General features: G+C 40.3%; 1 protein-coding gene across 3 annotated transcripts; it reads left to right on the top strand.

Moving 5' to 3' along the window:
• The first annotated feature begins 1,444 nt into the window (after window positions 1–1,444).
• ankef1a (ankyrin repeat and EF-hand domain containing 1a) lies at window positions 1,445–13,451 on the top strand. Of its 3 annotated transcripts, XM_038727797.1 has the most exons (11): window positions 1,446–1,752; window positions 2,425–2,632; window positions 3,336–3,497; window positions 4,753–4,952; window positions 5,142–5,291; window positions 5,494–5,617; window positions 5,766–6,585; window positions 8,381–8,607; window positions 9,423–9,565; window positions 12,537–12,689; window positions 13,121–13,451. In XM_038727797.1, exons 2-11 carry the CDS (start codon window positions 2,443–2,445, stop codon window positions 13,238–13,240), a joined length of 2,289 nt encoding a protein of 762 aa, XP_038583725.1. In that variant the 5' UTR covers window positions 1,446–1,752; window positions 2,425–2,442; the 3' UTR covers window positions 13,241–13,451. The 3 variants fall into 3 exon arrangements, with proteins under 3 accessions (XP_038583726.1, XP_038583725.1, XP_038583727.1); XM_038727798.1 differs by lacking the exons at window positions 12,537–12,689; window positions 13,121–13,451 and adding an exon at window positions 9,798–10,531 and having other exon boundaries at window positions 1,445–1,752; XM_038727799.1 differs by lacking the exon at window positions 1,446–1,752 and having other exon boundaries at window positions 2,563–2,632; window positions 3,362–3,497.
• The last annotated feature ends 1,048 nt before the right edge of the window (window positions 13,452–14,499 follow it).

The raw sequence follows: 14,499 nt of genomic DNA on the forward strand, positions 1-14,499 counted from the left end.
TGTGTTCAGTATCATTACCTCATGGCTGTGATGTTGCTGCTGAAGAAATTTGAAGTCCCTTGAAGAAAAGAGTTGGCCCATGTTGGCCCAAACTCAGGGTCAGTACCCAAATGGGTCGCCGGCCCATTTTTATTGGGTCACCAATTGGCAGAATAAAATTCATAACAATGTTACAATATGTAAATATGTAAATGAGCTTCTTTTTGCTGCACTTGTCTATTCAGCTGGGAGGTTTTCTCTCTGTCTTCTCCCTAACCTGATCTTCTGTCCACATTCATACATAATTTTTATGTCTGTTGTCTGTGATCTATCATTGTTGATCCTATGATGTCTAAACTAAAGTGCAAGGACGAGTTTTTAGATGCTTGACTGTGTAATATGTAGGGAAATGCCCAGTAATGAGGGTTTTAAAATGAATAAATTAGAGCGGTATCTCCAAACAAAACATTCGCTGTATCTGGGAAAGTCCAAACTTTTTTTTTTCTTTGCAAAGAAGAATCCCTCAAGATGTGTTGATTCAATATAGCACAACATACTTGTGTGAATCTGGCTTTCGACTCTAGCAAACCTGAAAAAACAATTCAGAAACAGACTGAATGCTCAGCATGACCTCAGATTGGCACTTTCAAAAACAGAGCCCAGATCATTGGTGAGATAGGGGATGATGGGAGAGGATTAGAAAATGAGAGTAGGCCTAGAGAAAGGGGTGAAACACATAAAGGAGAATAGACCTTTGTTGTTTTTGTTTATTTTAAAAAGAAATATAATAAATTTTATACACATTGTTTGTTTTGCCCTTTATCCGTATTTTGTAAACCAAATTTCAGGTTACGGGTCATGAGCTGAAAAAGGTTGGTAACCAGTGGAGTAGGCTATCACTTGTCTTCCATTCTTTGCACTTTCAGATTTCTTTATAAGCCTCTCTGCACTCAGTAACAACCATTCCACTGTCACTCACACAAACAAGACGTAAACTGATCTAGGCACTGGCGTCTTAGGGCAAAGAACCGGTAATTCTCCCTAAGCTATTTGAGGAAGTAACAATGCATTATAAGATGGGATGAAGGTGTGTACACTGTGTTTATGCTGGTAATTTGTGTGGATGATTAGCAATCAATTTGTGGAAGCTAACAGTGGTCCAAGAATGTGTGCTGTCAGAAATTCCAGTTTGTGGATTGGTTTAAAATTAAAACACACAAGAAGGACACCTGAACGTTGCTGAAATGTGACGTTTAATGACAGTGTGTGTTACGTTATTTCCAGCTTTAGCAACATTGTTGCCATACATTCATGCCAATAAAGCTAATTTGAATTTGAAATTTTGTGTGGCTGACGTGAAGTAGGCTAAAGCCAGCCCCTATTAATATTTTTATTCAGTTTACTTTTGTTTCGTGTATTATTGTTGTTTAACGTTAGTTTAGATTTAAATTTACATTACAATAATGTAGCCTACATCTTTCCCCGCCGAAGTCGTATTTGGAGCCGTAAACCTCGCATTGCCGAGCTCGTCAGCAGCACTTGAAAGCAGCATCAGACACCAGCAAAACGTCCTTCCCGGCATTTTCACGCGTCCTGTTGCCATGGAGCTGACTTTGTTTTCTTCCACCGTTTTACACAAAGTGAAAGGTTGTGCTTTAAAATAAAGTAAGGACATTGTGGAGAAACTCGGGATAAGTGTGACTGTCCTCGTTGTCAAGACGTGACTGTTATGTGAACAACAAAGTTGAAGGACTTTTAAAGTTTTCCATCAAGGTAAGAAGCGCGTGCCAATCAAGCAAACACAGGGTGGCTAGCTAAGTTCATCCCTTTAACCTCAGTGTGGGTGATGACTAAAGGTTTATCAGTCCATTCTTTACACTGTTAAATGTTTTATTTATAGCGTTTTTGAGCCTCATTCAGGGTAATGTCTTGTTTTATATAAAAGTGCAACATTAAGTAAAGGATCAAAACTGGTCAAACAAGGTGCAAAGTAGATTTTATTAGTCACACTAAAAGTTACAACAGGTTGTAACCTTAGAGTGAAACTCAGTTTGTAACTCACTTCTGCTAACAGACAAGATACATTTATATAGAAATTACTAGGCCTAATTATAAAAATTTCATGGGATCAGTAAGTTAGCTAAAAGTTAGTAAATCTAAGTTAGCTTAACGTTACTTAAAGTGTGTTGATTGTTTTGGGGAAAAAATAATATTAACATACAGTGCTCAAACAAAGCAAAGCAGGTTTGCTGCACTGACTGCTCACTAACACAGGCTGTAGGTGTCATAACTAATAATATTTGCGCTTTGTGATTTCAACTATACAGTACTTAAGTAAAGCCTACCTAAAAAATGTAATTTCTGACTTTTGCTTTCACCCTTGCTCATTAGCACGTCTACCTGCATATTTGTAAGAAATCTCCCCTTTTCTTATTTTTCCACCAGCTCCTCTCTGTCCCCATAATGAGTGGCAGAGTAGCAGGGGGCCGCCTGCAGGTCCTTCAGATCTACCGCCTGCTGCAGTGCGTCCATGAAGGGGATAAGCTGCAGATAGAAAAGATGGTGAACCTTGGGGTGGAAAACCTCATCAATCTCACTGATCCACAAGAAGGCACAGGGGTGCTTCACGTGGCAGTTTCAGCCAACAATCAGGGTGATGAGGCTCTTCTTTATTCCATCAAATTATATACACTCTATTTAAGTGAACAAATGTTCTCCACTGGCCTGCTGTAGCAATTTGATCATTTTGAAAATAAGTCGCATATGGTGGTGGCCCACATTTGAGAGCAGTGTCTTTAGACAGTCAGTATGTTTACATAACTTAAATAATGTTAATATCCAGTTTATTGTAATGTAATTTGATTTAAGTGACCTCCAAAATCTGTGTTTTACATGAGTTGTTTCTTGGATTTTCTCGAGTGTTTTTGCAAGGCCTTATTATTACTGTACAGTAGCCTTAGGAATGTGTGGGAATTATAGAGTGCATATACACAGGACTACTGTCCAAACAGACTTTAACCCCTTAACGCCGATTATTGCAAATTTGCATCAAACCTCTTCCTGTCAGACTGCAGCTGAGATTGCATATGTGTTCCCCCAATGCCTGTTTGCACAAATTCAATACGTACCTGGGAACCTTTTGTAAGCACTGGTTTCTCGTTTATGCCTGTTGTCGCTAATTTGCATCATACCTAATTGATTTTTTATTTTTTATTGTAAATTCAGGCATCAAGGGGTTCAATTGGAAACCTAAGAGAAATCAAACAGGTCATAAAATGTACTGCAACCAAAAAAGTATTGTTTCAAAGTCACTTAATTTTCCTGACTGTTTCTCTACTCTACCTGACTCCTTATAGACCTGGTCATCTTCCTTCTCTCCCAGGGAGCACACCCTGACGTCCAGGACAAGAAGGGCCGCACCGCAGCCATGTTAGCTGCTGAGCTGGGCAATGATGCTATAGTGGCACTGCTGGCCCAGAGCCATGCCAACCTGAGGCTCCAAGACACTGAGGGAAAAGGTGAGCAGTAGCAGTTTTACCATATTGCATGCTTTAAATTGCAGGGACGGGAACAACACAAAATCTGCATAGAAATGACAGACTACTACAGGTCAGTTCCATTTTGTAACACCATTAACAGAAATCTAAAATGGAAAACTAAAAGAGACAATTATGTGAATGAAATAGTTTACTGACTTAAATATAAAAACAAGATTATATAGAAACAGTTATAGGAATTTATTAAAAAGGAATGTTTTAAAAACATCCCAGAAAATTCCCATTTTTGGTAATCAGACAAGACAAATATTTTTAATCGATAAGTAAAACTCTTTTATAATGCGCAAGAATATATCTATAGAGTAGTAATATTAATCATTTATATGGCTTTAATCATGAGAGGTAACAGTTTCCATTCCATTAATGTAGTATCATTTGAGCTTGAAGTGTTGATTTCTCAAATAGTGGTGTTTTCCATCTCAAGTTAGACCAGCAGGTTCGTTCTGAATGCCTTACCTTGTTTTACAACTCATGAAAATGCATGGTGCTTCTGTTTAGATATTGATGAGGAAATGATATCCCGGACAACTCCAATCAGCAAGCCAAAGTTCTTCTTCAGGACCTTTTTAAACTAATTGTGATAATGACCCTAATTACTGTGTGTCTGGGGGATCAGTTACTGCAAATTGTGCTCTTTTGAGAGTAAGTGAATGAGAAAGGGAAGAAGGAAGAAAGAGCTAAAGTGTGTGTGCTTTTATGTAATGTATGTACTGTATGTTGTATGTGTATGTAGCACATGATAGTGTGTATGTGTGTCAGGCCGTGTGAGTACATCTAATTACAGATCAACCACTAAGGGTGATCCTCTCCTGTGAAACATGCTGAGTAACCTGATATCATCCTGCGCTCCCAAGGCTGATTCGGCCCAGTCTCAGCACTCACAGCCAAGCCTTTTCCCCAGTAGGCTGAGTGTCAATAGTCACACATTTGCTTGTGTTATCCTCAGTGTTATAAAGGCAGGCTGGGCGGGGAAAGAGCAGCAATTTTCCCTCTCTTATTACCGTGACTGAAGTGCCATTTTGCAAAACCTTCCGCCCCAAGTGCTCCAGTGTAGCTGATCTGTGGCCGACAGTTCAGACTGTGGTTGTACTTGGCAGCTTCTAGGTGTGAATGTATGTAAAAAGAAAGAGGAAGGAAAAGAAAACATTGCTGCCAGCTAAACGTGTGTATCAACACATGAAGTTAAGCTTAACTTTTGTCCCTCCTCTAACTTTAGGTGTGCTGTTCTACTGTATCTACCCCACCAAGCGCCACACCCGCTGCCTGCAGGTGGCACTGAAGTGCCATGCAGATGTCAACAATGTGTCAGCGCAGGGGACTCATGTCTTCCAGTTGATGTGTGAAAAAGCCCAGGAGTGCACCTTGATGTGTCTCATCATGCTGGATGCAGGGGCAGACCCCAATGCAACAAATCAGGTAAAAATTGGATGGGGGGACTACTAACAGTGAGATATTATGGGAACTGAGGCAGTGGCATGGAGTATGTTGTAACTGACAGCTTATCCTTTGAGTACACAACATAGTGATGTTGAAATTTCTGCAGCTGAGATGCTGTTGATGCAGTTTGTTTAAACTAAGATTTACTCCTCTTATCTCTCTCCTCAGAATACAGGCGTCACAGCTCTGATGGAGGCTGCTAAGGCAGGCTCCCTGCAGCTTGTTAAAACCATTCTCAGGAAAGGGGGAAACCCTAACGCCCTGGACCGAAAACGCCTCACAGCAGTACACTATGCTGCCATGGGAGGCTTTTTTGAGGTGTAGGATCTGCTCACTCAGTGTCACTTTTTCACTATTAAAAAGATGAGTAAATAATATGAAGCTGTAGTGAAAATAAAGCGGAAGAGCTGTTAGCAGAATTTAAGGTCTGAGCCCCTCATTTGATTTTCTCCCTACATCAGCTACAGTGGGATTTTAGGATTCAGTAATGTGTTGCTCTGTGGTGTTTTGTTTCTTACAGGTGATTCAGGTGCTGTCTGCATACTCAGCAGACATGGGAGTGATCAACCTAGAGGACTGCACACCCCTACACTACGCTGCTGTCACGGGCAATGCTAACTGCTGCAAGTTCTTGGCTCAGAGAGGTGCTGCTAGAGAGTCTCACAATAATATCCTGCACTGAATTTCAACTTTTTTCGTTTTCAAAAAAAGGCAAAGATAGCTTTGCGGTAACTACTCCTAATGCCATATGTTTATATTGTTCCTAAAAAGAAAACTGTTCTCTTTGTTCAGGTTGTAATCCCAAGCTCAAGAACCAGGAAGGTTTACTCCCACGTCAGATTGCCAAAGACACGTGTCACAAAGCAGCAGCCAAGGAGCTGAAGAAAGCAGAGAGGCAACAGGGAAAAGGCCAAAAATCCACAGATGGCAGCCTCATGTCAGATCTTTGGGCCGTGACCCTCCACGACTGGTCTTATGAGTATGAGACTGAATTACGGCAAGCCTTTGGGGACAAATCAGACACAGTTACAACCGAAAAGTTTATTTCAGTGTTAGAAGAACTGAAAGCTCCAGTTGAACTAGACCAACTCCATACAGTCATCTCAGCCCATGACAAGGGGAAAGAGGGATGTGTCAACATTAATGATTTCCTCAAAGGTGTCAAGTATATCAAGAAACCTTTCCTCCTCTCCTCTTATATGCCTAAAAAGAAAAAGGGAGAAAAGGGAGGAAAAGGAGCTAAGAAGGGTAAATTTGTCCTCCCCCTGCCCATTTGCACTCTCCCACCGGAGCTTATGCCTCGGCGACCAGACGGAGGCCCGCCCCACTTCATGATCGAAACATACTACAACTGCTCAGACATCCGGCGATTTGACCACGATCACCCGCCAGAACATCCCATAATGAATGACTCAGGATGGTACATGGAAAAGCCAGATAAGGTCTACATCAATATCAACTACTGTGTGAAAAGTGGGGACCTGGAGTCTCTGGACCTTGCTTTCAGTCAAGGGGTTCCTGTGGATGTTAAAGATCAGTTTTACAAGACCCCACTGATGGTGGCCTGCTCCAGTGGAAACTACGAGGTGGCTCAGTATCTCCTCAGTCGAGGGTGAGAAAGATCTTTTCTTTTTTGTTTTGTGCTTTGGAAACAAAGATTTCACAGACTTGCTTTTTAGTTACATTTGCGAAGATTTAAGTGAAACAGATTAATAATACTGTCAATTTGAAGCAGTTATTTTAATAATAACATTGTGCCAAAGGACAATGTGAAAACACTGTGGAAGGGGGGCTCGTAGTGAAGAACTTACAGAGAATGATCACCTGAATCTGCAGCTCCCCTCAGATATAATAATAATAATACATTTTATTTCTAACGCACTTTTCATCAAAAGAACGGGTTGTGTTTTGTGGGTTGATAAGGGGGCATGTCCATGGATGCATTGATGTGTGAGGAGTGAAACCTTGTACTCAATCCTGGTGGAGATGGGAAGCCAGTGGAGTGAGTGGAGAATGGGGGTAATGTGCTCATGTTTCCGCACTCTCATCAGGATCCTAGCTGCAGAGTTTTGAATGTACTGAAGCCTCTGCAGACTCCCAATGAGAAGTGCGTTACAGTAGTCCAGTCTGGAGGAGACAAAGGCATGAACAAGCTTTTTGGCATCTGGGAGGGAAAGAATGGGACGGAGTTTGGAGATGTTATGGAGGTGGTAGAAAGAGGTCTTGCATAGGTGATTTATATGGACTTCAAAAGTGAGTTGGGAGTCCATTTTTACGCCAAGATTAGTGACTGTTGATGAGAGGGGATGTTGGTGCCAGAAAAGGTGATGCTAGTTATGGATGATGATTTGGTCTGGTGAGGAGTTCCAACCAGGATGGCTTTGGTTTTGAAGCTATTGAGTTGAAGGAGGTTTTGCTCCATACATACATTTATCTCCTCCAGACAGGTGATGAGCTTTGATGGGGATGACTGTGAGGGTGGGGTTTCAGCTGTGGAATTTCCATAGAGCTGTATGTCATCGGCATAGCAGTGGAATGAAATTTTGTGACGGCTGATAATTTGGCCAAGGAGGGTAAGGTAGAGAATGAAGAGGATGGGGCCAAGGCCTGACCCCTGGGGGACACCACAAGTAACTGTGTGTGGATTTGATTTGGAGTGGCCCAGGGAGATGTATTCTGTCCGGTTTGTGAGGTATGATCTGAACCAACTGAGGGCAGTGTCATTTAGTCCATTAGTGAGGTGGAGCCGTGGTCGACAGTATCAAATGCAGCAGAAAGGTCAAGGAGGATGAGGAGGGATGGAGAGGCAGAATCGGATTATATGAGGAGGTCGTTTGTGACTCTGACTAGGGCAGTCTCTGTGGGCAGAGCAGAAACCTGACTGGAATTTTTCCAAGAGGTTATTATGTTGGAGGTGGTCCTGAAGGTGGGTACCAGATATTGCTGGTTTAAAGATATAATCTATAAATTTCAGTCTTAAGTTGATTTTGTGACACCCGTGGTTACTGGTGGTTTAATACTACATGCCCCATAATTCTGGGGCCAGCAAACAGTAGCTACTTTGTCACTAAAACAACAGAAGAGCAACTGGTTTATCAGCCAAACAAAAAAATGCTGAAAATTACAATGTCCTGTTTTGTGAACCCACTGTTGATGAACAGTCACAGTCATTGCTAACCTCAGTGACAAACACATGTTGTTTCCTATGACTGCTTCACAATAAAAGCCAACTGTGTTTCAGTTTAAAGCTTTTAATATGAAGTAGCAGCAGTAGGAGTTATGAAGTTATGTTTTCAATGGCAGTAATACAGCTCTGACAAAGATCAGATTTAATGTCCATGTAAAACCAGACCAATGCCCTGATCAGGGACTCTTTAAACACACCATAAAAACCCTGTTCCTGACAGGGCTGATGTAAATGTGTGTGACCAGTTCTTCTGGACACCTCTCCACCATGCTGCTCGCGCTGGCCAAGTGGAACTTCTTGAACTTCTGGTGGAGGCCGGGGCCACCATAGATGCCCGAGCCCTCAGTGGAGGTACACCCCTCATGAGGGCCATCGAGAGCTCTCGACCCTCCTGTGTGGACTTCCTCATCAAGGCCGGTGCCAGTGTTAATGCAGAGAACAAGAAAGGTTTGACTGTACATCTGAAATGTATAGAAGTTCATTTGAATACTAATGTTGAAATAAAATTAATTTGGAATAGGTTTTGATGTATGCTAGAAACAGATATAAACAAATAGAAATATAACTGAATTGAATTTCATAAAAGAAACACAGGAAATAGGAGCCGTTGGATTTGATTAAGTGCACTCTATGAATAATAAATAATAAGTGTTCAACTTTCAGGTTTTTAAAAAAATATTTGTTTCTTGAACTGTCCTTAGAGACAAATTTACCAACAAATACACTTGAGTTATTGTGGCAAGCTGTCTCACTTTGATGTAAATGTTCGGGTTAGTGATTCTAATCAGTTCTAAATTTAGTGGATATCAGAGTCCACTAACAGTCCATTCTGTGAGTGCGCTGAAAAAGAATCTGGTGTTTGTACTCTTTCCTGGTTCTGCAAAAAGGGATACAAAGTGGCCTGCACCCCGCCACACAACACTATTCCAGCAGTTACAGCCATGATTTGTGTGTCAAGTAACGTTTAATGACCTGCCCACGATACACTCAGCTCACTTTCTAGTTTGTCAAGACATGGCTGTTGTTGTGATGTTAGCTATAGTAGCAGGAGAGTTGTAAGTATTGCTGTTTGGAGCTGCTGTGCTGCCTCTGGGACCGTCTTGTCCTAACTGCATGCTGTTGCTGCACGTTTGCTAACCCACAACTTAGCTAATGTTAGTTACATTACTGGCACTTGCTGTAGGACTTCTCCGTAATTGCTTACCCCATTTTTAACATGTGACTTCTACTGCCTGATTGACCAATATTTTATTTTCCTTCAGAACAAAACTGCCTCGACATTGCCAGAGCTTTTGCAGACTCAAGGATAATTGACTTGGTCAAAGACAAGATGGATTCTCTGCCTAAACTAAAGGAGACAGTGAAGGGAAAGGGGGCCAAAGGTCAAAAGCCAAAACCTTCAAAGGTATCTAAGTAACCCCATTAAAATCTTTTTACTAGCCCGATATAAACATATTAAAATCTTGTGGCTTCAAACATTTCCTGTTTTCTTTGTAATGAATCTGTTCTTTTCACTTTTCACTGTCCATAAAACCAATCGCTTCTCTCAAGTCATGAACTTAACAACGTAATTTGCTGCAGATATAGAGAGAAATACATAGATTTACAGAATTTACAGCACAGAATGTGTCCTTTAGGTGCTTTCAGCTGGCACCTTGGTGTCTGGCTACCACGATTCTACCAGGTCCATCCATACCACAGGCTGCTGCTAATCACACTTTAAAGCTGATGTTGCTCCAAGCCAAGGTCAAATGGGACAATGGAGAGCCGAGGCAGAGAAAACGTGAAACCATCATGAACTCTGATAGCAGCCACCAATAGTTATGCACGTTCAGCAGAGTGGCAGTTGCCGTCCCTCTCCCTGCTGCTGCCTTGTTTTCAGTGTAACCACAGTGGTAGCCAGTATCTGTCTGAACACACCTTAAATGTTGTTAAAGTAAAATTATTACCAACTTTAGACTAGAGGTAATCTCCTACCCTGGTTTTCATCTGTGTACTCCAGCTTCTTCTTTCAGCATGAGAAACCTAAGCTGGTAAAGAGATCTCATTACTGTAAGACAGCAACTTGTAAGCAAATTAGACCTGATGTGTTATGTTACAGCTAGAAAATGCTGGTGCTTAAATTTGCATTTCCTATAATCAGGCAAAACATCTGACAAAATGTATTGATTTTGTTATTAGAACTCTGAAAGTAGCAGGTGGTGCAATATAGCTTCAAGCAGAAATTCTGGGGGGCAAGAAACAAATCCATCACACAGAATAATTTCCACACAGGTACAATTTTGCGTTATGGCATTTTTTATCAGACTTGCAGAAATTTGTTCACTACTATAAGAAACTGATGAGCCTATTAAACTTTCATCCACTGTGACTTATGAGCAAGCCAATCATTTTAAATAATGCATGCACTCTCTCAAGTCAAAGTACATGCTTCTTATTGCAGTGTAATACCCACTTATGGCTTTGAGCCTGTGATCCTGGTAAACATATCACATTTTAGATGTTGGATAATGGTCCTAAAACAAATCCATGTGCCAGTATTTACTCAAAGTCATAGCGCCACCTACTGGCAACAGGATGTGTCAAGTTTTATTGATATTGTTATTGATAATTGATATTGCTATGTTGTGAAACTTGGGAGTTTATGCTTAACGTCGTGTCCACGGCGCAAGTTCGATGCTTGGCCATTAAACAGGAAATTGTTTCAACCTTAGTGTACATGCTCATATCTGTAACAAACTTCCCATGTTTGATAAGGGTCACACCCTGAACACATGCCAATAATCACACAATGTCATAACACTGCCTACTGACCACAGGAAGTAATCCCTTTGTGACAAAAATCATTTCATGTAGATGACATTTTCACAGTGTGGTCCACACTTCACGCACTGGTACAAAACATATAATTAGTGCATGTTGTCTAGCTCCACTTAGGGAACACAGGAAGTGACATTTAAATCGCGAACATCGTGACCAGTCCAACACCCACGCGCGTCACGGCGTGAGGCAGACAGTGCTTGCAGCTTTATTTTTGTGATTTTTGGTCTACTTTACAAAGTCCTTGCTGCTACATTGATTTACATGTCATGTCATGCCAAATTCTAATCAAAAGTTAACCAAACTTTACTTCATGGCTTAAAGGTCATAATGATGGCCATATGAATCAGCTGATATTGACAACCGCAGTATTCAGTGAAGACATCTTGACCAAAAGAATTTGAAATGATTGAGACATGCAAGAGAAGCTTAATGTGAGTGGGACTGTGAAGATGGAACATAGAGAGCGATAGAGAGATTGTTGTATTGACTCCAAAATTTGAACCCGAATTTCTTGGCCTGACCTCTGTTATTATATTTGATTAAGAAATAATGTATGAAATAAATTGTCCTTATGTACTTTAAATATAGCTTTGGCAATATTGTTGCTATACATTCATGCCAATAAAGCTAATTTGAATTTAAATTTGAAATAGGTTCAGTGGTCTTCCGCAAAAATAGAAAGGCACCTTCAGACCTTAAAAATATAAACATGTACCTTACTGTGAGTAGATGTTTGTGGCTCCAAGATTTATTTCAAAAGGGCATGGCCGAAACATAGTTTAAGTTGATGTAAAGCACCTGCAACCAGGCCCAGATAATATCATTTAACTGCAGAGGCATAGGACCTTCAATGGTAGTCCAACCTGAACCAGATACTGGACAGGCAAGAGAGATGTGCTGTGTGTAGATCTGGATGTGCACCAACCAAAAGCAAGAAAAGTAATAACTGTTGGCACAACTGTTTTTTTTTTGTAGCTTGTGTTTGTGTGTAAAGAGTTTAACATTGTACATTTGTAGTAAGTTATTTTAGAGAGAGGAGACAATTAGCACATATGCCCACTTATAGTCAATTGTCTGAAAAAGCTAAATCTTCTGCCTAGCTGATCATTATTTACCTTTATGACTATCCCCCAAGATTCTAATTGACCTGCTATCTCTGAGTTTTATTTTGAAATCACAATTGCCCTTTTGTTGGTGCTCGTCATGGTCTTAAATAATGAGCATTGCTGTAAAGTGATTCCATGTTCTCTGTGTAACAGGTGCAATTTCTGCTTGGACCTCACATCCCCCTCTCTATCTGCCATGATTTATTAAAAAATATGAAAGGTTATAGTTTTAATCATCAAACGGACAAATCTTACCTGCAAATATTAAGACCTACTTTTGTGTATTGTCTCTTGCTGTCTTGATGCAGCCAAACCTTTCAAGCCCTGTTCAGTACTCTCTCTCTCTCACTGACCTGAATCTGACACATGGAGACCTTTGATTGTAGCTACTGCACAGAGTACTTAGATAAAATAAGGCAAATATGAAAATTCTTGTGTCCCCTACAGGTCATTGCTGCAGAAGGTATAGTGCATGCAGAGACATCAAGTACAACAGCAGGAAAGATTCCTCTGGAGGATTCAAAGAGCATCATCCTGCAAAACACCAGAATCACTACAGGGAAATCCAACACTGTGGACATCACCATTGTGCCAAAAACGGTAGGCTCGTCACCATTTGCTGTAGGTTGCCTCAATATACTGTACCATCTACTTGCTTAGCACAAGTAATTACTTCCTGTCTTAACAAGCCATTGCAAATATCCTATAAACTGCCTGTGAAATACATTTTGACCAATCTTGATATGTTTTGTTATTTAGAACTTTTTGCTCCTGCATATGCTATGCAAAAAGTTACATTTCCCAATATAAACATGTTCTAGTCCAGAAACACTTGAGTGCTTTCATAATTGTAATTTAGCAACCAGAAGCTTCTGATTAGCATTTGAACCAAGGTAAATTCATGTACATTTTAAAACTTAAACTTAATCTAAAAGCAGTGGAGTTATGGTAACTCTGGTACATAATTGCACACAGTTCTCTTTTTTGCAGTGCCTGTCAGTAACTTCTTGTGACTTGTCTGTCTGTCTTAGGTTTGGGGGAAGCCGCCCACCACCAGCCAGCTGATGTCAAAGATAGAGAGACGAAAAGAGCTCTTATCCCTCGAGGTGGACTTTGACGACTTCATGATGCCTTTCAGCCATAACATCTAGAGGACAACACTGCAGCTGGCAAAAACAACAGACTAAACAGAAAGGAGGTTAGGCAGAGAAAGACTATTTGGAATTATAGTCTTTTACCTGAGCTGGCTGGCCACCTGTACCAATTAAGGACGTTGGATTTATTTTTGATTAATCTATTTTCATTACAGCTGCAACAACATAGTTTGACATCATGATATGAAATCTGTCTTCTTTTTTTTTTCAGAACTTGCAAGGTAAATCTCAAGACATAGTCAGAAATTATCAGAAGGATAGTACACATATAATGTAATCCCGCTAATTTACCAAGCGTATAATCTACTTTTATTAATAATTTATTCATTTAGCTTTGAAAAAAAAATAAAAATCAAACCTACTTTTATTAATAATCAAAAAAAATCTTCTTCAAGATATTTCTAGGTACAAACCATTCTGTACTGTATATCCACAATGCTCAGCAAGGACCGTTTGTGTCTAAGAAGCTTACAGATATATATTTGTCAAAACACTGGAACATGCACAGAATATAAAGATTTTGTTCATAAATACAGAATTGTCTACTGTACTTACTCTGCTTTCAGCCTAGTTCAAACCCAGAATCATTTTGCTGTCTAAAATCCCATGGCCCTGAAAGTTAAAGGATAGTTTCACAGTTTTTCAAGTCTGTAGTCATTCATTCATACTAGTCAGAGAGAATCATGGACTAAAAAGACTAAATTTGGACGATACTTAACTTGACAAACTCAGACTGTATAAGTTCAGATTAACTTTGGTATTCACTTTTGCAAGGAACAAGGACTGTAGATTTAGTTGTGTTTATCACTTACATTGGAAGCACATCAGGAAGGGACCTCTTAATGGCCAGGATGAATGCTTAGTGCAAGCAAAACCTGTTACAATGTTTATATCGGCACCTGACCATTGTTTTAAGACAGACTTGAAAAGTTGTGTACCGGTCCTTTAAATATCCTTATGGGTCAACTGAAGTAGGCATTATTCACATAACATTTGCTCACCGTATCTGAGTCAAATGATCCAAGTAGTTAATAGGCCCAGTTGGATGGATATCATATTAAATATCCAAAGATGACTATTAGTGTTACAGCCTGTGACTAAATTAAAACTGGGAGTAGTGGACAGGGTCAAACTATACTGTAGGTACATACTGCAGTTAGGAAGATGCTTTAAATCATTCCCTGACTCTGAGATTGAAGAGTCTGTTAGAAGTGGCAGGAGGATAGGACAGAGCCTCATATGGTGGCTCATATAAC

Source organism: Micropterus salmoides, unplaced genomic scaffold (assembly GCF_014851395.1).
Source record: "Micropterus salmoides isolate LMB-PRFRI ecotype aquatic unplaced genomic scaffold, ASM1485139v1 Ms_hic_scaffold_18, whole genome shotgun sequence".
Taxonomy (NCBI): domain Eukaryota; kingdom Metazoa; phylum Chordata; class Actinopteri; order Centrarchiformes; family Centrarchidae; genus Micropterus; species Micropterus salmoides.

Excerpts from the sequence above, each read along its gene's own strand:
- ankef1a (XM_038727797.1), top strand. The coding sequence starts at position 2,443 with ATGAGTGGCAGAGTAGCAGGGGGCCGCCTGCAGGTCCTTCAGATCTAC. Across the intron at positions 3,498-4,752 it reads CCAAGACACTGAGGGAAAAG|GTGTGCTGTTCTACTGTATC; the intron begins GTGAGCAGTAGC and ends CTCTAACTTTAG. Across the intron at positions 5,292-5,493 it reads CCATGGGAGGCTTTTTTGAG|GTGATTCAGGTGCTGTCTGC; the intron begins GTGTAGGATCTG and ends TGTTTCTTACAG.